General features: G+C 37.4%; 1 protein-coding gene and 1 non-coding gene across 4 annotated transcripts in view; one reads left to right on the top strand and one right to left on the bottom strand.

Moving 5' to 3' along the window:
* LOC122028760 overlaps nucleotides 1–16,173 on the top strand; it is a 43,974-nt gene extending 27,801 nt beyond the window's left edge. For all 3 annotated transcript variants that reach the window (XM_042587633.1, XM_042587634.1, XM_042587635.1), the window contains 2 exons: nucleotides 14,937–14,995; nucleotides 15,602–16,173. In XM_042587633.1, coding sequence (XP_042443567.1) covers nucleotides 14,937–14,995; nucleotides 15,602–15,704 — 162 coding nt within the window. In that variant the 3' untranslated portion in view covers nucleotides 15,705–16,173. The remainder of the gene's footprint in view (nucleotides 1–14,936; nucleotides 14,996–15,601) is intronic.
* A 3,573-nt stretch (nucleotides 16,174–19,746) lies between these two features.
* On the bottom strand, nucleotides 19,747–19,853 carry LOC122030685. Its single transcript, XR_006125546.1, has one exon. It is a non-coding gene; the product is annotated as a small nucleolar RNA R71 (small nucleolar RNA).
* Nucleotides 19,854–23,112: the final 3,259 nt, after the last annotated feature.

Here is a 23,112-nt window from a genome sequence, read left to right as displayed (position 1 = left end):
TTGAAGAGACTTCGCAAGGGTAGTGGTGGATCTAGTGGTGGAGACAAAGGGAAAGAACCATCCAAAGACAAAGGGAAACAACTAGTGCAAGGCAAAGGAAAGAGGACCTCATGCAACGAAGGTAATGACAACGAATTCAATATTGTGTTTAGAAATGATGATCAAATAACTAAATTTGCAATTCTTGTCCATAGAAAGATCGTGTGTACTAGGTATATGAACCCAACCGTTTTAGATATGATCGGAATTAGAGACGATATAGATTGGATGATTAGGTTTCTAGATTGGAGTGATATGTTGTACACACATCTACTTACTTATCCTCGCCTTGTTTTGGAGTTTCTAAGTTCACTAGATGTCCATTTTGCCAATGAGGATGATTATGTTGGCAAGATAACCTTTAGATTAATGAATCAAGAATTTCAATGGACATTTAGTGATTTCAACACTTGTTTTGGATTGTCTTTCGGTAGCTCTCGGATGTTTGACTCTAGGTTTAATTGGAATAATTTTTGGAATTCTATCACCGGATTAGATCATCCCTATGAGCCCTCTAGAGCTAAGGCTTCTCACATGCAAAACCCTGTTTTTAGATATTTGCATCGAGTCATGAGCAAAACTATTCTTGGTAGAGGGGAAAGTGATGGAGTCGTTAAGAAAGTAGAACTCTATGCTCTATGGGCTATGTTGCATAAGGTCAATTTTGATTCCGGTTTTCATTTTCTACAATCCTTAGTGAGAGCTGCGAGGGCGTCTTCGGGATCGATAGTTCTTGGTGAGTTGATTACTCAAATAGTAATTAACTTGGAACTTGATTTAGATGGGTTGGAAGTTATTCATGGCAATGATATGATCGACATGGATGCATGTCTTGCTATGAAAATGATTATTCGGGATGAGAACGGTTTCACATTTCCTAGGAGGAATGGTTTTCCTTTACCTCTTCCTTGTCCTGATCCAACTTCAGTTCGCAACCCAGCTAATTGGGTAATCACTGATGTAGACCCCGAAAATGTCCCCTTCATATCCGGAGACACAGAGCCACACATTGAGCCCTCGACATCTGGATATCCGCAGCCTTCCGGACACTCGGATCCTGCTAGACATTCTTTTGCCTATGGTACGGGTCCCTCCAGATTTGACTTTTCTGATTTTCGTACTTCTCTAGAAACGCTTCATGAGAAGCATGATGCCCAACGAAGAATGTTGGAAGGTCGTTTCTCTTTATCAGATAATCAGTTTAGAAAAGTACAAGAACACTTTCGATTCACGAGGAATTTTCAAGGTCAAGTGGCTGAATTTGTCCAGGATTATGATACGGATCAAGCTAGAATGAGAGATTTTATGCAAAACATAAGTGTCACTAGCCAGCAAGTAGATGCTTTGTTTGAGTATCATATAATTCTGAGCGAAACTCCAGGTTTCCCTAGTTTTCCCATTGGCCAACCACGTCGTAGGCATCCTTTTCCTCGTCCTCCACCTCCTCTACCATATTGATTTCATTGGGACGATGAAAAGTTTAAGTCGGGGGGGGGGGGGTGTCGAACCTGATTTTTCTTGTTGCATTCTAGTTTTTAGTTTTTGCTTGTTTTCTGCATGTTTAGTTTTTGTTTTGCATTTTATTTCGATTGTCTTGCTTGATTGCTTGTTTTGATAGTCACTTGACTATCTTTTGAAAAATCTTGTGGCATACATCTTGAGAACATCAAAACTTCACTTAAATGGTTTCTTGTCTTCAAAATTAAATGTTAGCACATTCATTATCTAGATTCATGATGTTTTAAGTGATGCTAGTAGTATGCTTAATGTATCTTTTTTTTCTCTATCTTGGGTAGCATGAAATAAGCTAAGTATCTATGGAGATGAATTTTAGTCTTGGCTTGACCTTAAAGATCTTATCTTCACTGCATGTATACTTGATGCTTGAATGGTTGATATCGTTGAAATAGTCATGATTCATCTTATTTGTTTAGTACTTGGTTTCCATGGTGATTTCTCAAACTTCATTTTGGTTACTGGATGAGGCTCAACTCATACAAGCTCATTTGGAAAAATCAAAATATCTCAACATTTGTGCTAAAAGTACATTTGTGAATAAGATTTGCACAATGCAAATACTTATGAAAAAAAAGTGTGAAAAAACAAAGAAAAAAAAAGTGAATAAGGGATATAAAAAACAGTTGTCGTGAGTGGAAACTAACTACTCACCCCTTTGAGACCGAGTTAGGTTACTGTGGAAATGACTGCTTAGCTTCTCTTGAGATTGAGCATGCCTTTGAGACCTTGGGTTGATTGAGAAATATGAACCAAGTGTGTGGCAAGTAAGTACCTATCACTGGTTACTTGTCTATCACTGGAAACATTAGGAATTCAAACTTGATGACGACTTGAAGAGTTTTGAGTTGTTTTATTCGCACTGTGCACAGGTACTTATGCTTGAGCCAAACTTAACATGTTTTCATGATCATGCTTGCTAATGAAACCTTTTGATAGAGTTAGGAGAATGCATTAGGGATATGAGAGCATTGTAAAGCATATGAATTTTTGCTTGAGGACAAGCAAAGGTTTAAGTCTGGGGGTGTGATGTGCGTAGATTGTATACACTTGTTTAGCATGTTTTGGCGCACATTCACATTTGCACATGCTTTATCTATGCACTTTCGTACTTCCAATTTTCCTTTTAGCATATTTACTCTTTATGTTCGGAGATCTGCTTTTGTGCATTTTCTGTACACAGAAGTCGAAATTGGTGAAGGTTTCGTGTTTAAAGGCCAAAATTTACTATGGAGGAAGGAGGAACCATTCTTGTCACACGACCTACCATGGGGGGTTGCCCAGGCAATGTGGAGATCACCACCCGTGTGGCTGCAGCAGAGGAGGAAGTGGCCATAGCCATGTGAGCATCACACGGCCGTGCTAAGATTTGAAGCCAACAGCAGCCAGGCCGTGTACACCACACGATAGTGCCAGGTTTCCAGAGGCGGAGCCAGTGCAGGCCGTGTAGATCTATACAACCGTGCAAGGGGAGTATTGGCAGAAGCAAGCCACGGCCGTGTACCACACACGGCCGTGTAAGGTTGGCAGAGAAGGAAATGGCTCTGGCCATGTGAACCTCACACGGTCGTGCCTCGGGGCCATGTGGCGCCCGAACCCCACCTCTATATAAATGTTTCTTCAAGATTTGAAGGAGGATCTTCTCCCTTTTGGGGGGAATTGAAGATTTGGGCGTTCCTCCACCTTCTTGGAGGGATTCCGGCGATTCTAAGGGCGGATCTTCAACGTTTCGACTCCGGGGAGCGAGGATTGGATCCGAAGACGGTTTTCATCGTAGATAAGCTTTTCTTCCCTATCTTTTGTGGATTTGGGATCAAGATGTTTGTCTTTTCTTCTTCTTTTGCATTCTTTCCTTGTTCCATGGATTAGATCTCTTGTTCTAGGATGGAGGGAGCATTTGTAATGGAGATTTGATGTAAACTCTTGTGGATTTGCCAACATTTCTATTTCTATGATTTTGCCCTGTTTGTATCTATTCTTTCTTGTGTGGATTGTTGTGATTAGGGTTTAGTTACCATGCTTGATTGAATGTTTGAATATCTTGTGGATTGTTGTTTCAATTGATTGGTTGTTTAGCTTACTCGCTTTGAGACATCTTTAGTGCTTATTCCAGTCCCTGTGGATTTATTATTACTTGCGACATATCCGTACACTTGCGGAGGTCAACAGAAAATTAGACAAGAAAAACCAAGTAGGGTTAAGGTTATGAAAAGGGAAAGAAGGGAGATCAAGGGAGGCATGGCTAGTGCTTGCTCTCGGCGAAATTTACCACGAAAGCTCTATTTTCATCATTTTTTTTTTCAGGTGCCTGGCACGACCCATGTCGGCTGGCACTATTGCTCGTGTCGGGCGTTGTGGCTCTTGTTGGACTCCGCCACAAGCACCTGTGCTGGCACTGTCGCTCGAGTTGGGCGCTATGACTCTTGTTGGACTCCGCCACGAGCACCTGTGCCAGCTGTCACGACCCTTGCCTGACACGGGTGCTCGTGGTGAGCTTTGGAAATTGGGCACAACCCGTGGAGGCTTGCACGGGCGCCCGTGGCTTTAGAATTTGTCCTCGAACTCCCTTTTTGCTCCTTTTTATGTCTTATCAATGAGAATAACAAGAGCCGCTCTCCGAAATCATGCTCCTTGCTCCGAAATTAAGCAAAACAAAAGGTTAAAACTACGAAACAAGAGAAAAATATAAACGAAAATAAGAAACTTGAATTACCTCTCAAGAAGTGCTTATTTCATAAGCTCGACCCCTTATTAAGTTTATCAACGGGATAGCTTTTAAACCTCTTTTGCGAAGGAGTCAGATATTTTAGAACCCTCTTGCAAAGGGTTCTTGGCCTTACATCTGTCTTAAACCGTGCTTGTGGAGGAGCAAGTACTTGCTTGCTCCAGGTCTCAAGCCATCCTTAAATATGCTCATCTTCAAATGGTTTCTATGAAATCATCATGTGGTTGCTATGGAAAATATGTCCTACCACAAACATGCTCAAGAAAATATTGATTTGTAGCTTTAGATATATCCAATGAAATTTTACCTACATCAATCATCAAAGTGAGTAAATCAGCGAATATAGTTTCATGTATGGTTAAGATGGGCTCTATCTCAAGTGGTGGTTCCACTAAAGGAAATGATTCTTGGAGCTCTATTTCCATTGCATAAGTCCTTACACTTTTATTATCAACAAGTTTAGTTCCTGCAACATCCATAGTGTCAAGTGGTTGTGTGACTAAAGAAAGTGATTCTTGGGGTATTGTTTCTACAACACAAGTCCCTACATTTCCATCCATAATATTATCATAAGTAGGATAAACTATACCAAGATTAGCATTAACAACATGAGTAACAATAGCATGAGTAGACACAACTAAATCTATTTCTTCAAGTGTTTTCTTCATAACTTCATTCGCATTGTTTTGAGTTGCAATAAAATTTTCACACTTGATTTATAAGTTGGGAAACCTACTATAATTATTGGTTATATGTCTTGTTGTTTCACACATCTCATAATATAGTTGTTGTTGCTACCAATCATTATAGTCGGAGAGATCATATTTTTCTCCACTTACTCTATATGTAGGGTAAATTAGTAGTGGACAATTATCAGTCATAAGCCATGTTACACCACAGATCTCACAACAATAAGGAAAAAAATTCACAACATCAGATTGAATGAACCATTGATTTTGACCATCCATTTTGCTTATCAGAATAAGAAAAGAAAATGCTGAAAAAGAGAAGAAGAAAAAGAAATCTAGATTAATCACATTGCTATCCAACTAATATCAATTACAGTATCCGACAACGACGTCAAAAACTTAATGGGATAGATTTGCAAATGCATGGAAATGTCGTCAAGTAATAAAAAGATATCGATCTTACAAGTACTGTGAATTAAGTACTAGTCAGAATAACGAAATAGGTTATCTAAAGAATCATGGTTGGTTGTGTTCGCAAGGGGGCTTGAGAGAATTGAGAGAGAGAGAGTGGGAAAGCTAAACATGAGAGAATTGAGAGAGAGAGGCAGAGAAAAGAGCTGAGTTAGGAAAGTGAGTAAAGGGGGAAGTGATTCTAGGACTTCGATTTCACCCAAATGATTGTAAACACTTAATTTATGTTTGGTTTTCTATCTTCAATAGCGATTCTTGTAGATAGACTAACCCTTGTATCTAATGTAAACTTTTGGAACTATATCGACATACCAACTTAAATTATCTCCTTTCAGAACGGTCGAAATTAGGGATGGCTTCTTAAGGAAACCCTGTCACAAGATCCCACAACCTCTAAATGACCACTCTCCTAATATGTGATGATGAATTATAATTCATCCATTATGCTCTATGTCAGCTTAGGATTTCTCGTAGCATACCGATCTACTCTTGTAGCCAATATTGATTATATTACTGAATTTATTAAATCAGGCTCTAGGGCTTTGTTTAAGACCATAAATGACCTTTTTAAATCTGCAAACCATAGTGACATTCTCCCCCTTAGCAAAATACCCTAGAGGTTGCTCTATAAACATAGTCTCGTGCAAATTGTTTAAAGAAAAATATTTTTCACATTTAGCTGATACATTAGCCAAGATTGATTGACAACCAAAGAGAATAGAACTCTAATAGAATTGAGGCAGTAGGAGAGAACGTTTCAAAGTAATCAATACCATAAGTCTCTGTAAATCCTTTAACCACCATACGAGCTTTGTGTCCATCAATAGTACCGTCAGCTCTAAATTTCAAAGTAAATACCCCACGACAGACAACAATATCAACAGGGGGTGGTGTAACCATCGGTTTCCAAGTATCACCAGAGATAAGGGCAGACATTTCCTCATCCATTGTTGTTCGCCAAGCTGAGTGTTGATAACCCTTAGAGTAGAAAGTTGAAACTTCTGTAGATGATAGAGAAACAACAAAAGTGCGGAACGCAACCAAGATAATCAAATGAGATATGATTATACAAAGGATGAGTAGTGCAAGATCGACTACCTTTACGAAGAGCAATAGACAGATCAATATCAGAGGGGCTAGGAGCATCAGGAGCTGCAAGAAGAGGAGGCGAAGGACATGAATCTGGTTATGGCTGAGCACGCCTTGTGTACACCTTCAATGGTTTTTGAGTCTAATGTTACATTTGTAGTGGGGGGCATGGATGGTGGGATAGGTAATGGAGGAGATGCTAATGTATCAAGTAACTGAGCTACACGGGGAAAAAGTATGGTTGAGACTAAAAAAATGTAACATTAGCACAGGTGTAATAGCATTTTGTGAGTGGGTCAAGACTGATATCCTTTTTGAGTGCGAGAATATCCAAGTAGGATGCATTCAATAGAGTGAGGAGACAATTTATCCCAGCCAGGAGTAAAATTATGAACAAAACAAACATAACCAAATACACGAGGAAGCACAAAGAAAAGAGATTTGTTAGGATGAAGACAATAGAAGGGGATATCCCTATGTAACATAGTAAACAATATCTTATTTATGAGAAAGCAAGTTGTGAGAATAACATCACTCTATAAAAATTGAGGAACATGCATGTGACAAAGAAGAGTACGAGCTATGTCTTAAATATGACGTTTGCATTCAACAACTCCATTTTGTTGGGAAGTGTGAACAGGAGGTTTAATGAATTATGCCATGAGAATAACAGAATGTAGACATTGTCTTCTGATTGAACTTAAGTGCATTATCGGTGCGAAGAATGCGTAAGGCAGCAGAATATTGAGTTTTTATTTCATTATAAAATGATGTTAACACCTTAGGAACCTCACTCCTATTTTTGAATAAATATAACCAAGTCATATGAGAATAATCATCAATAAAAATTATAAAATACTGAAAATCTCCTCTTGAGTCAATTCTACTAGGTCCCCAAACATCACAATGAACAAGTTCAAATGTAAAAGAACTATGTTTATCAACTCTAGATGGAAAAAAGTATGATGGTGTTTGCCGAACTCATAGGACTCGCACTGGAAATTAGTAAAAGGAACGGGAACCAAACTTTTGAGAGCAGAAGATGAGTGACCTAAACGATAATGCCATTGATAAGAAGTCACAGTTGTTGAGAGTGCCTGAGAACATGCATGTGTAACCGAATCCAAATAGTATAGGCCATCAATCTCATATCCTCCACCAATCATCCTCTTTATGTGTAGATCCTGAAAAATACAATCGGATGGATAAAAAGATACAGAAGAAGTTGTGAGCTTTTGTTAGCTGGCTTATGGATAGTAAACTAACAAGAAATTAAGGTGCAAAGAGAATATTTTCAAGAGTGATATTAATCGCGGGTTTGATAACACCACTTCCAATAATCGGAGAATAGGTACCATTGGCTATACGAACAAGCGATAAAGATGAGGAAACAAATGAAGAAGAAAAAACAGACTTATTACCGGTAATATGAGCAGATACACCATAATCCATCATCCAAGACTTATCACAAGACATAGCAAATTCACTTGGAGAGGATGAGGTAGCAATGGCAGAGGGATTGCTAGTAGAAGAGCGAAGCAATTTCTCATAATAAGTATGAGAAACAGAGACTGTATCTTCATGATTGCCAGTGTAAGGTGATGAAGTCGATAGTTTGGTAGATGCATTATTAGTCGAGTCATGTTTACCAAACTTCCCCCAACACTTCTTGGAGGCGTGGTTGGAACGGCTATAGTGAACACACGAACGGTTACTCCTGGTGGTATTAGTTCCACGACAACGACCATGATCATGAATACTATTATGACTTGAAAGAATCCACAATCACGAGCAGCCATAACCGAAGTGTCGAAAGATGAAGAAAAACTAGTGTCAGGACGGCTCATGGTCACACGAAGAACCCGAGATCGATGTTATCAAACTCGTGTTTGGACTCGTAAACTCGTACAAAATCACGAGTTTACCTATCAAAATTGAGTGAAATTGTGACAAAATCGTGTGTTAAAGTAAAATCGGATCAAAATCATAAAATCACATTTAAACACGTAAAAACACGATTTTTGGGATGATTTTATTGATTTTGTGTCGTTAATAAAACGGGGCCATTTTAGATAAAATGATGTCGTTTTGGGGCGATTTTAGATTTGCACTTGTCTATAAATGATTTATATTAACTTGTTATCTTGTGTTTTATTTATCTTTGGACTTAAGCTTTAGATTTGAATTTATATTTATGTTGTGTTTTCATGGCAAGTATTTAGTTGTTTGAAAGTTTAAAACTGAATAGTTTATGATTATATGAATTAAAATGTTCTATATGTAGATTTATGTTATAATTTGGATTGAAATATTTTCTTTTAAAACTGATTTAAAGTATGATGTAAAATCTTATGATTTTATGATTCAATTTTATGACTGCTTTAACGATTTTACTTAAACTCTCGATTTTGACAACCTTACCCGAGATAGAGCATTCAATAACATGGAAATGTTATCACTTGCCAACATATTATCCCAAACTAGTCGTAGAGTGGAATCCAAACCGGATAGGAACTTCGTAACCAAGAATTCCTCCCACTTCTTGCGAGTCTGAGCATCAGAAGAGAGCAGATAGTATAGCAGAATTTCATCGGCAACCTCCTTATGAGTTGTAAAATTGTTATTAACAGATTGACCATCCTGGCGAAGGAAGAGAGAAGAGTTTTTCATATAATTTGAAAATCCGAGAAACGTTCTTGTCATTCGAATACATACCCCCGTAAGGCATACCCCCGTAAGGCATCCCACATCTCCTTGACAGTTTCCACAAACATAATATTAGTACTCACGAACTTCTCTATGTTATTGAGAAGCCAAGCCATAACAGAACAATCGTCTAAAACTCAATCTGAATATTTTGGATCTTTACTGTCAGGAAGACAGGACAAAATATGCTCCTTCTTGTGACATCCCGGGAATAATTTAAACGAATATGACCACAAGAGATAGTTGTTCCTATTCAATTTAATAATGGTAGTCAAATTGGGTTTAGAATATGAAGACTTCATTATATAAGGAAATCAGAGGTGGAACCTCAGTAGTAGAAGATAGGACAACACTGGTTGATCTAATAGTAGTAGAAGGTGACAGCAAGGGACGTCGGCGTCGAAATCATTAGCAAAGTACATCGGCATCGAAATCGACAGCAAGGGACGTTGGTACTGAAATCGATAGCACATGATGTCGACACCGAAATCGGCAGCAAGGGATGTCGGTGCTAAAATCGACAGCAAAGGACATCGACACCAACATTGACTGCAAGGGACATCAGTAGTAGGAGGCACAACAATAATAATGACAATAAAAAAAAAGGTCAGAGAAGGAGAACTTGCTCGAATACCATGTAAAAGAGAAAGAGATTATTTTTTTCAATAACCTAATATGTTTACAAGTAGGTATGCATATACATAAGGAGGGAAAGAGGATATAATCATAATATGTCTATCAATCATTAATTACAATCTATCGTAATCTCTATAATTAAGCTAATTTAAATCAATCATAATCCATACAATTAAAAGAATATGAGGAGGTATTCAATAATCATCACAAAAGTGCCTCCTTTATGGCTTCCAAAGATCATTAGAATGTAAAGTTATCATCTCATCTATCACAACAAAACATACTTTCAATGGAATTAGGTAAATGTATAAAAAATACTTCAAGAAGTTACGACCTCAATCAACAACACTACACGAGACAATCATTAAAAAGGAGTTAACTATCCCGACATATGATATAAACTCCTCTAACAGCTCATAAACAAAAACATAAACACACACATGGACACAAGTCATCTGCAACTATTCACTATCAACGCAGGTCCACAAAGCAATAGACATGTATAACATCCAGAGCCATTCCCATAGCGACATCTATTGCGGACTTTCCACAAGACATAGATCATACTTGAAACACCAAGATATCGGACATTCATTTTGCGATTGGCACCTTTGTAGTGTTATCCAAGGATCTGAAATAGCTCCTCTACCGAACGGACTTCATAACTGGTCGCTATCCATCGTTTCATCTTGTTCCATAAAGCACAAGTGATGGGGCACTCAAAGAACAAGTGACGGTTTGACTCATCATAATGCCGACAAAGTACACAAGCCTTGGTCGATTCATATGGCATTCTATTTGTTATTCGTAGTTTCCCATGTGCAAGTAGCCATACAATGAAACAATGCTTTGGCATAATCTCTGGCCTTCAAACCACTGGTGCCCAAGCCACCATTGAGCCTCTTGGTTTGAAGAACTGCTAGGCATTTGCAATCCCCTTCTTCTCCGCCGCGAACCACTCAATCATCATCATATTCGTCGCACCATTTCCGCTTGTAGCCCTTTGGATCTTGTTTTGAATGTCCACAAGCCTCTTAATCCGAAGCCTTGACTTCCCAATGTCAAAAATCAGCACTCTTGCACTCATAACGAGTTAGTTTTGGATTGAATCTCCCATAGTGTTTTGTTTAGTAGAGCATCATTCCATGTATGAAGATCCCAAAGGCCATACCCTCCATCATGTTTAGAAAGACAAATGGTGGCCCACGATATCGGTGGTTGCTTGGAAGACCAAACAAACATCCAACATATAGCTTTGATCTTCTCAATGATATCATCGAGAATAGGGAGCATAGAAAGCCAATAACATTCCATTCCTGAAGGATCGTTTTTACCAACTCCAATCGTCTCGCATACGATAAGGTGTGCTTCGGCCAAGCATTTATCTTCCTTGTAATAGCAATGAGGACCATAGTTGACAATTGGTAACTTCTCCCAATCTAAAGGAATACAAGATACCAAAAGCAAGGGTGATAAGGGGTCACCTTGCCTTAGGCCGCACTTTCCACTAAAGAATCCATGAAGGCCATCGTTTAGGGAGATAGAATAAGAAACCATGCTGAACCACAATATTGTTGGGGAAAACCAAAATCAACAAGGGCCGCCACGAGGAAATCTCAATCCACCGTATCAAATGTTTTCTTCATGTCTACTTTAATCATGCACCTTGGTGAGATTCTTTTACGTGTATACTTCCATAGTAGCTCTTGGGTTAAGTTGATGTTGTCACCTATAGACCGTCCTTTCATGAAAGTTGCTTGTGCTGGATCCAATAAATATTCCAATACCATAGCTAATCGGCCACTCAACACCTTGACAATTATCTTGTAGAAGACATTACAACAAGAGATGGGTCGATAATCCGAAACTCCTGGAGTATGATCCGTCTTTGGTATCAAAGAGATCAATGAGTGGTTCCATTGTTTTAGCAACTTCGCACCTTGAAAGAACTCTTGTACTGCTGTGATAAATCCGGACCAACTATATCTCATGCTGAGGTAAAGAACTTCACTCCATATCCATCCGGACCCGACGCCTTATCATCTCCAATGTTATATAGGGCTGCTTTGCTCTCTTCCGCCCCAATGTTGTGTAGGGTTGTCTTGATCTTGGATCCGGCGCCTTGATACAATAAAAAGTTGCCCTAGGGTAATGGTGCAGCTGTTAGGCTCTTCAAACGGTTAACCAGACATCTAAGGGTCGAATCCTAGCTGTGATGCATTGTAGGAATTTTTCTCCAGTGCGCTGACAACTCTAAGAACACGCTTGGATAGGTCTCCGTGAGCACATCTCGATTTACCAAAGTGATCGATGGGAAACTGGGCCGAGTCGCTCACCTCTTAATCAGTTCGAAGAGTTGGATATCTGGATTAATATATATATATATATATATATATATATAAAAGAGATCTAGCAATGGAATGTATAGCATACGTGGCTGGAAGCGAGTGAATAACCAAAACTTGACATTTAAATCAATTCAAATATTATTGTATAAAATATAAGTCTCACAACGTGCTAGCAATTAGTTAGAGCTCAATATGTAGTGGAAATGTAAATGAAAATAAAAGCAATGCTAATGCTAATAAGCTTTTTAGCACCGTTTGCACCCCTAGTCCTAATACATGGCCTCCTAAAGTCAAATTTACACTTGTCCGATTGATCAAATCTTCGTCAGTTGATAACTATAAGTTCGTAACCTTATTTTCTACTGGATAACATTTTTGGTCAAGTCCAACCTGGTCCAATCAACTCAATTTTTATTAGTCAACTCTAATCCTATTAGTTGACTCAATGAGATAAGTTTGCAACCTTATTCACCAATAAATGACATTTAGTAGACTCCAACCTCTTCTAATCGACTCAAATGGTTGTTGCTGTGAACCTTACCTCTAATGAATATTTCTTAAGTCGATTCAATTCAAATAGAGTTTTCTAGCAGTCGCGGTTGTCTAGATGACTCAAGCCAAAACAGAATGCTTTTGTTCACAAGTAGAATGTCTATAATTGACTATTGAGTCAATTGAAACAAAGCTTCAGTAGACTAGTCAACTAAATTTTCTCAGTGATCTTGACTTAACTTGAGATCGAGCTCATTAATCAATTATGATCTAGAACACTTATTCTTTAGTCAAGTTTACACCTTGGACTTGTGTACTTGTTGATCTTTCTCTATATGCCAAGGAGGTTTTTTTTCCCCATCTACCAACACTTAAACTTCATCTACGAAGACTCTTAGACTTTTCCATATACCAAGTAATCAACTTTGATCTACTTAGACCTCTCCAACCTCAACACTTATTGAGTTGAATCACCACTTGCACTTTGAATTGTCCATCGTGCTTTTGTTTGACAAACATACCCAAGTAACAAAATAAAACGAACTTAAACCCTTTGCAAACAACATCAAAACAACCTAATTGGACTTGAACACTTGGGGTAATATTGTACCAACAGAATGTGTATTCAAAAATACAAAAAGAGAAAAAAACAAAGATTAATCAAGTGATGAGGAAATATAAAATAATTTGCAAGAAAGTGTGTATGATAGTGTATATGAATATCTTTTTAGAGAATAATGAAGTCTAATTTAGAGGTTCCAAAAAGGCAGATGTTGGCAAAGCAAAAGAGTTTGAATATTATGGCATATTGGAAAATTAACATATGATGGCCCATAATGAGTCTATGATTGTCTAATGCTAGTATCTTTTAACGGAGATGGTGGACCAAAAATTATAGGAATGGAAAGTACCTCCACAACATGGACTTGAATGGAGATGGTAAGGTGTAAAAGAAAGGAGTAGGCTCAAACATTATACTTCTATATGCACGAGTAACTATAGAAAATACTTTTGATGAATAGTTCCCTATTTGAAGATAAGAGTGGGCAACTAAACATATGCGCCGGAAGATATCATATTACATCACAAGAAAAAGAAACAGTAAGGGAGATTTGATTATGAAAAATAGCGGATGTCATATTTATAAGGTAGCATGCAATAAGAACAACCTCGATCTGAAAGTTGAGTGGAATATACCCATGTAAAGTAACAATCTATCTGTTAAAGCTATCTGTGGCAGCCTAAGAGGTATGATTCTCCCACAAAATTTATATTCTGTGGTGAAATATATTCTTTTGCCATTGATTCCATTGCATGGAATAAAATTTAGGGATGCTATTACAATACTTGCTAACCATTGAACTTGAGAGACGTGGCAAAACTGGCAGATTAAGGTATGACGTACTCAAGATCAACACAGTTATGCAACAAATTAGAAAGGGGCAAAATTTTGGAAAGATTAAAAAAAAACATCAGTAAAGAACCAAAAAAAAACATTACAAAGAAGGGCAGGCCAGTTTCATTCAAAATGCATTGTAGATTGAAGAACTCAGAAGTGCAGATGCAGCTCTCATTGGAAAAGTAGAAATTATGAACATGTGGAAATGCACAAAACTTAATGGTGTAGAAATGTTCAGTTAAAAGATGAGGAACCCATGGTTAAATCCAGTGGTGTAGAAAGGTCACTGGAATTGGTTGTTTCCTGGTGAGGTAGAAAAGTGAATTGAGGAAATACAAAGCAGAAATGGAGGCAGAAACATGCACAGGCAGAAATCCTCAGGAAGAAGAATTGCTGGAACAAGAATAGTTGGAGAGTTGGAAATTGTGTTGCCAAATAGAAATTTTGCATCACTCAGACGGAGAACTAGGAACAGCGATTTTGCATTGATTTAGTGTTTAGTTGGGGACACAATTATTAAGGTTGTCTCACCTGAGATGTCTCTTTATATTATCTTATTGGCATCTTACATTTACATGCATATTTATAAATTTACAGTTGGGTTACTAACACTATTCTATTGCTACTTAAACATAATGCATGCATTCTCACATCCTTTGCATGTTATAAGTGGATTCAAGGACAATGTTATTGAGATTTTTGCTGCTACCCCTACAAGATCTTTATCAAGTCTCATCTTTTCTCATGCTTATATTTTCCATTGACGCTTTCTTGATTTTCATTAACCACAGAGTGCCTACATGTTTATGGATACATCTACATTGCAGGTTTATACAAAACCATTCAGCTTACTTCCCTTGTCAGCTGTGGAAAAACCTGGAAATTTGTAAGTCCTTTTCATTAATATGTTCTGCAGTTGTAAACATCTCAAATGCTTGAGAAATCTATGTTAAAGTTGGTATCAATCATTTAAATTATATTTTTTAAGGTCTGCTCATGCAAGGTTCAGTTAAAGATGAAGGCAGAACAATTTTTTTTTTGTTCTATCTGAGAAGCTTTATTCTTGCACTTTTGTTGGAGATCCAAGTTTGACACTGGTAGCAAATGGAGTGTGCAAAAATTTTCTTTAGATATAATTCCATTGCATGAGGCTATGCATCACTTCTACCCTTTACTCAACTAACCTTGTCCACAATGCTGGTAAAAATATTCAGGAAACAGTATGAATCCAAATTTGGCACTGAGGTTATCACTCTTCCCTTAATGTGTATAAAACAAGATTTTGGTTGACGAATATTACTTGATCAAACAGTTTTCCGAAATAACTGTGTTTCTCTGGAAAATCGTAGGATGTTTTTGTAGCTTGTCTTATGTGCACAACTTCTTGCAGAAAATGCAGTCACTGAAGATTTCTTATCGGAACTCTGTTCCATATGTTTCAATTAACATGTGGGAAGCATGGAAATTATTAATTTTTCCCTTCTATTGACAGGGTTATGCAAGGTCTTCTCGACAGGCTTGTTCCTCTGCTTGCTGAGAAGTTACACAGCGACTATTGTGCTTGGGTTGAACAACAAATGAACAGTCAACTATAAAAGCTTGGATTGTATGTTATATATATATATATATATATATATATATATATATATATATATATATATATATATATATTACTTTTGTAGTAAAAATCCTCACAGGAGATAAATTACGGGGGTAGTTTATAGTGGATCGTCAAATGATTAGAGGTTGTGAGAAGTTTTTCCCAGGGTATGCATCTATTGGGAAATGATTTCTACCCTATTATAATAATCTGTCATTATTGAGCACCCTTGTAGAGACTTTTTTTTTTTGACTTCATCTATCAGGTGATTTTAGTACGACGGCGATGGTAAGCATTTGTTATTCTCAAACCTGGCGAATGTTTGTAGTTGAAAAACGCAAGGGTGACATTTCGCAAGTGCTGAGGGGGAAAAATTGTCCTCAGTTCCACTTCCCGCTGCAAAATAAGAAAGTGTATATGATTTTTTGTTTTTAGAAAAAATGATTTTGGGTTGGCAAGTGCCACTCTTTATTCTAAGTAGCCAAGGCAGGTTACATAAACAATGGTTACAAAGACCCAAAGGAAACATATCTGACATTCGCCCATCATAATGCAAGCACCTTCCTGGGCAAAGGAGTCAGTCCAGGTAGGTCTGTGCTATCATCTTAATCACAATAAGATAAGGTCATCATTTAAATATCTCACTTCTTAAATTTTATAATTAAACATTTTATCAATCAAATATTTATGATCTCACTTTTAAATATTTTAAATTTGATCATCAAATATCTCATAAAAAAATATAAAAAATTAACATAAAAAATATCTCAAATATTTATATATTTTTCATTGAATTAAAAAAAAACAAAAAAAAAAAAAAATCTAAAAGACTAGTCGCCTGTCGTAGCTTTTTATCCTTATCTTCTCTCTGAGGGGATATTTGAAATATAGAATATTTGGAGAAATATTCCTCTAAGATTCTTAAATAGTAGTGAAATGAGACCCAAATTGTGTGAAACTTGTGAAGCCTCTGCAAATGTAAGAAAGATTGTAAGAAAGATGGACGCCAGCATAGCTCAAACATCACGAGGACTTCACATATTGTCTAGCTTCATCATTAGGATTTTCACTTGTACAACCCCTTCTCATGTCTAATTTCATTATTAGGACTTTTGCTTGTTTAACCTCATCTATAATCACTTAATATATTGATTAAATATTTAAATCATAGACCATGTTCAACCTTTGATCGGAGGCTAATTGTACTTATTTTTTTTTAAACAGGTGATTAAAAGTTGTTCACCGTTTTTTTAAAAAAAAATCTTACCTTTTAAAAATTTGTTTAGATTTTTTTAATGAGATTTATCATTTAATCATATTTATAATATTTTAATAATACTAATGTTTTGATTCAATATAAATCAATTCATTTATTTTAAAATTTTTAATATTAAACTATTCCACCTGAAGTAAAATTTTTAACTATTTGCTTTAAATTTTTTAATGTGGGGTTTCACCATTTTTAATTCATTAAATTTGTTAATCTCATTTCACTTTCTAAGTCATTGGTTTTATTTTTTTATCCAATTTAACATATAATTAACATATTGTATGATCATAATTTGTTAAATGATATAATTTGTTGAATAATAAAATTATATATATACATATAAATTAATTAAAATATATAACTAGTATGATATATGTATGTGATGTGCTAGGTTATATCTATTTTTAGGTATTGTTTAACACACATCTATTTATATTTTATAAGTATAATCTATGTTTATTGTACCTTATTTTATATTTATTGTACTCTATTTTATTATTATAACAATTTATACTTGTTTTATTCAAAGATCTATTCTTTGCATATTTTTATTAATAGGACACAATTTGAAGCGAAAATGGATGAAGAACACGCGTTGGAGTGACTTTGGAGGAGAAAAAACAACAACATAGGATTGTGCCAAGTGTACCAACTAACACGACCGTGTCTCTTGGAGACACGACCCTAGAGCACACCCTCAGAAGTCCACACGGGCTAGCTATGCCTCACTCCTCGGTGCTACAGATGGCCCAACCGTGCTGAGAGGCACGACCGTGCCGAGCGGCACGACCATGCTAGGTCTCCAAGTAGAACACATGGCCGTGTCGTGCCCAGAGGCACGACTGAGTCTCTTCAACTCAGAGCAAGAAACGACCCAGTTGTGCCGAGAGGCATAGTCGTGCCCCCTTTTCCTAGCAAAATTCATGGGCAGGTGTGCCCTGAGGCACGACCATGCCTTCCCTAGGCCATAGAACACACGCCATGATCATGCCTTGAGGCACGTCTGTGTGACGGAGAAAGTGAAGGGATCGTGCCCTCTGGTTGTAAAAGGGGATTTTTCTTCCCTTTTGACCTATCTTAGATTTGGGGCTTTGTCCCTTTCCTTGGGAAAGAGTTTTCCCCTTTAGGGAAAATCCTAGAGCTTCCATCAAAGAGCCGTCGATGATCCGTCCACCTCCGAAGTAAGGAAACATTCTGAAGACATCGACGACTCATTGCTAAGCATTCCTTCTCCTCATTTCTTGCATTTAGGTTGTAAGAATGTTATTATTTCTGTCTTTGGATTGTTATTCCTTCTCTATGGAGTAGATTCTCGTAATATAGGATGCAAAAAGTAAATATAATGTGATGTTGATATATGAACTATGTAATTGTTCATTTCTTTGTTCAATGATATGTTTATGACTTGTTCTATTGTGTTGTGTCTTGTATATCTTTGACGAAATATGTGTGAGGTCAATACATTTAGATGTAGAGGATCGGTCACCGTGTAGAGGAGGTACTCTGGATTGAATGATTGGGGACCTTTGTGATAGAAGGTATCTCTTTAATCGGACTTTCTATAGTATCTCCTTAAAATGAAGGTTAATTCTCTACAAGGAAAGTTAATTAGAGTTGGATGAATTTCCCCAACTTAATGTTAGGAACTAACTTGTATAATCTAGAGATTGTATGATCGGAGGGTCTTGTAATATTTTAACTAGACTTTCTAGGTTATTTCTTTATTTAATAACATTAATCTAACGTTAATGAGATAACTAGCGATTGTATGACTGGGGGGGGGGGGGGGGGGGCTTATGGTATCCCTTTTCTAGAGTTACTTATTTACTTAATAACGTTGAAACTTAGTGTAAACTCTCTAGCACGACCTTCGCGAAGTTGTGCTGGACTCTAGTTAGAATTCCTACAAGAGTGTAGGTAAGGAGTTCAGGAGATAAATAATTCCTAAAGACATTAACTAGCATCATAGTGAATCCAAAATCTTAGATTCTCCTCCAAATCCAATTCCTTCTTCTCTCTTGCTCACTTGCTCTCTCAACCCTCTCTCTCTCTCAATCTCTTGCTCACAAGTGTTCAACCAACCTTCAATAGTCTAGATAACTTGCTTTGCAAAGTCACTAGTGCTTAATCAATGATCCCCGTGGATCAATATTTTTATTACTTGACAATAATTTCGTACACTTACAGATTGCATAACAAGTTTTTAGCATCGTTGTTGGGGATTGTTTCTAATTAATATTAGTTGATTAGTATGAATTACTCTAGATAATTTTCTTTTTCTTTTTAAATTTTTGCATTATCTTATTTTGTTTATATCTTGCAATTTCTTTTTCTTATCTTTGTATTCTCTTTCTTATTTTTAATTCTGCACTTTTATTTTTTCTTTGAGCACTAACATAACAGATAGGCCTTTGAGAGAATTTTACACACTAATATTTGCAAGATGATTGGATCCCATTGTAAGACCACAGATTGATACTGTCAACTTTCAACTTAACCCAACACTGATTTCCATGATTCAAGCTCACAAATTTGGAAGAGAAAATTCTAAAAATCCATACTTACACTTTAAGATATTTCAAGAATATTGTAGTACGGTAAAGTGTGAAGGAATCCCAAAAAATGCTATTTAATTGCTACCATTTTCATTTAGCCTCAAGGGTAGAGCAAAGACTTAGTTGAGTTCCCTTCATCCACAAAGCATAATGAGTTGGGAACAATTGGAGCAATGCTTTCTGAATTACTTTTTCCCGCCTAGTAGGATAACATTCATGAGAAACCAAATCATGAACTTTACTCAAATAGAGGAAGAATAATTATTCGCAGCATAGGAGAGATTTAAAAGTTTATTGAGCAATGCCCTCATCATGGGTTGGAGAAATGGCTTACAATGTGATGTGTGTAGATTATATATGCTTTTAGACATTGATTGATGCACATTCACTTACATTTCTTGATTATAATTTATGTTATCACACTCCATTTTATCATTTTATCGGTATGATTACTTCTTTTGTTTGAGATTTTCTTTTGCCTTATTTTCATTAATCAGATGCGATATGGAGCAAACATGGATAAAGAATGCACAATGAAGCCTCATTCGAAAATTAGCTTGGGCAGGCCGTGTGATGTGCGTAGTTTGTATACACATTTATCCTTATTTTAATGCACATATACTTATATTTCTTGATTACATTCTATGTTGTTACACCTTATTTTATCATTATTTTAGTATTATTTTTCTCTTTATCAGAGATCTGCTCTTTTGTCATTTTTTGATTGATATGTTGCGATTTGGAGAATAAATAAAGATAAAAACATACCTCAGAACTACTCAAAGAAGAGGTTGGCCATGCCTCTTGGCACGATTGTGCCTCCCTAGAGTCAAAAGCCAAGATATGGTCATGCCCCGTGGCATGGCCGTGCCCCTACATTTGGAGTCGTGTGTCATCCAGAGCCCAAAAGGGGCACGACCGTGTGGATCGACACGGTCATGCCTCCCATGCTGTGAAGAAGACTTGACATCGCCATGCCCTATGGCACGGTTGTGTCTCTCAATGGGTAGAGAATTGGAACCAATCGAAGCTAGTATGGAGGTGTAGGACTGTTGGACCGGCTAAAAGGGGGGTTGAATAGCCTGAAAAAAATAAACAGAAAAGACCCTTCTCGAACTTTCAACAGAACACTTGCATAAAGTAAATTAGCAGTAAATAAAAAGCAGAAAGAAGAGGCTCACAACTTGACTTGGTTACAACCAAGGAGGTTGTTAATCCAAAGAATGAACGTGCACTAAAATATCTCCTTCAGGCGGAGAAGCCTCTTACAGTAGTGAAAGCACAAAAGACAGAAGCTAAACTAGAACAGAAGCGCACAAGTGTTTGGAATGTAAATTTTTGAGTTTATATGAAGCTTCTGGACCAAGGCTATATTTATAGCCTTGGTCGGGGCGCCTGGAAGGGTTCCGGGCGCCCTGGGGGGATAAATTTTATCCCCCAATGTTCAGATCGAGTTTTGACTTGATCTGGTCAAAATATTGGGTTCGGGCGCCCGGAAGGGTTCCGGGCGCCCCGGGCTTCTCCGGGCGCCCCGGACTGTTCCGGGCGCCCTGGGCTACTCCGGGCGGCTCGGACTGTTCCGGGCGCCCCGGAGCCCAAAGTCAACCAATGTTGACTTTTTCATCCAGGGACCACTGCTCCGGTTTGGTTCAGCTCGGTCCGGGTCTTCTACTACGGATCCGCTTGCTTGGGTGATCTCTGCCATCCGGAAAAGGGCTCACCCGAACCCAACTTCCGGTCTTCTCGAGCGTGCTTCCCTCCAGCTTCTCGTCCCTCGGAATTGCCGCGTGTTTCCTTCTCGTCCGCCAGCGTACTCATCCGCAGTCTTCGTCCCTCGGTCGTCGACCTTCTCGCTAGCTGCGTCTCTTGCTCCCCGAGCAATCTTCCGCTCCGGCTTTCGTCCCTCGGAACCACCACGCGCTTCCTTCTCGTACTCTTCTGCAACACCTCGTCCCTCGGACTGCCGTCCTTCTCGCTAGTTTCGTCTTCCGCTCGACTACTTGTGCTCCTAAGCTCCTGCACACTTAGACACAAGGTTAGAAACACACAGGACCTAACTTAACTTGTTGATCACACCAAAACAACCTTGGGGTTCCAACAATCTCCCCCTTTTTGGTGTGATCAACCTAAGTTAAGGTAGGGTTAAAATAGATATAAAATAAAATTAAGTAAATTAACTTAATTTGCAATTTAAGTGCAAAAAGATAGAAAAGATAAAAAAAATTAAATCTATCTACCTCCCCCTAGACTTATACTTTCCCTTCTCCCCCTTTGATCACAAAAAAAGTGAGGTTCCTAGAAAAAACAATCTAAGGGTTTAAAAACTTAGAAAAATTCAAAAAATTTCTAAATTTTTAAGTAATTTAGAAAAGATTTCTAGTTTCAGGAAAAAGATTTTTTTTTTTTTAAACTTAGGAAGAAATGATTTTTGAGAATTTTTCTAAGTAAGAAAAAAAATCCTAAAATTTTTGAGAATTTTTAAGCGTAAAAAAAATTACTTAGGGGGAAAAAAAATTCTAAGTAAATTTCTAAAATAAAATGTTTTGAATAACCTTTTTAAAGCACTAATTAATTCTTGTATTAATGCTTTATTAGTAAGTTAATTAAACATTTATTTCAATATTTTGGCTTCCAGGTCGTAGCGAGGCACTAGACCTTCTTGGTTATTGGAGCAACAACCACTTCCTTGACAAAGCCTCATAAGGAAATTCTTTGTTTAATTTTCTCACTTAAAGCGCTAATTTTACAATTTAGTTTAGGCATGTTTTAGGAACCCAATATAGGTTCCACCCTACTGGATTAATTAAAAAGCTTTTAGGGACATATTTTCTTGAAATGTTCCTAATTTGTCCGGGGTGATATTTAAAGTACCAATTTAAATTATTAAATCTTCTAAAATTGGTTTTAGATGAACATGCATAGTTTTTCAAGTTATCTACTTGAATTTTCAAATCATCATTTTCAAGTTTCAATTTTTCATTTGCTATTTTTAATTTATCTAATTCTTCTAAGGGACAAGACTTAGCTAGAATTACTTTTAAATTTTTATTTTCACTTTCTAATTTGTAGCAATCTTTTGTTAAAAGTTTAACGAACTTAAACATTTTATCGGGAGGAAGAGATCGTACCTGACTTACCTTGTCGATCTCGTTGTCTGTTTCTCCCCCTGAGCTGCTGCTTTCTTCCGACGTGTCTCCCCCTTCATCGATGCTCTCGATGCTCATTTCGGAAGAGCTTGAATCGCAGTCGTCGTCTTGATGACTCGCCATCAGTGCGAGTCTGGAGAATGCTTCGACTTCCGATTCGGACGAGGTATCGTCCCACGTCGCCTTCAGGGCCTTTCGTTTTTGGATAGGCTTCTTACCCTTTTCCTTGTCTTTGTTCTTCAGCTTGGGGCAGTTGTCCTTGACATGCCCTTCTTCGTCGCAATGGTAGCAGCGGATCGTTCTTTTCTTTCTACCCTGTGGATGGTTAGTTTTTCTAGAATTGTATAACTTCTTAAATCGTCTTACCATCATTACCATTTCTTCGTCGTCGAGAGAAGATTCCGATTCAGGTTCGTCTCTCGAAGCTTTGAG

This window comes from Zingiber officinale, chromosome 10B (assembly GCF_018446385.1).
Source record: "Zingiber officinale cultivar Zhangliang chromosome 10B, Zo_v1.1, whole genome shotgun sequence".
NCBI lineage: Eukaryota > Viridiplantae > Streptophyta > Magnoliopsida > Zingiberales > Zingiberaceae > Zingiber > Zingiber officinale.
The sequence above is the reverse complement of the archived record's forward strand: the minus strand, read 5'-3'. Positions and strand labels throughout refer to the sequence as shown.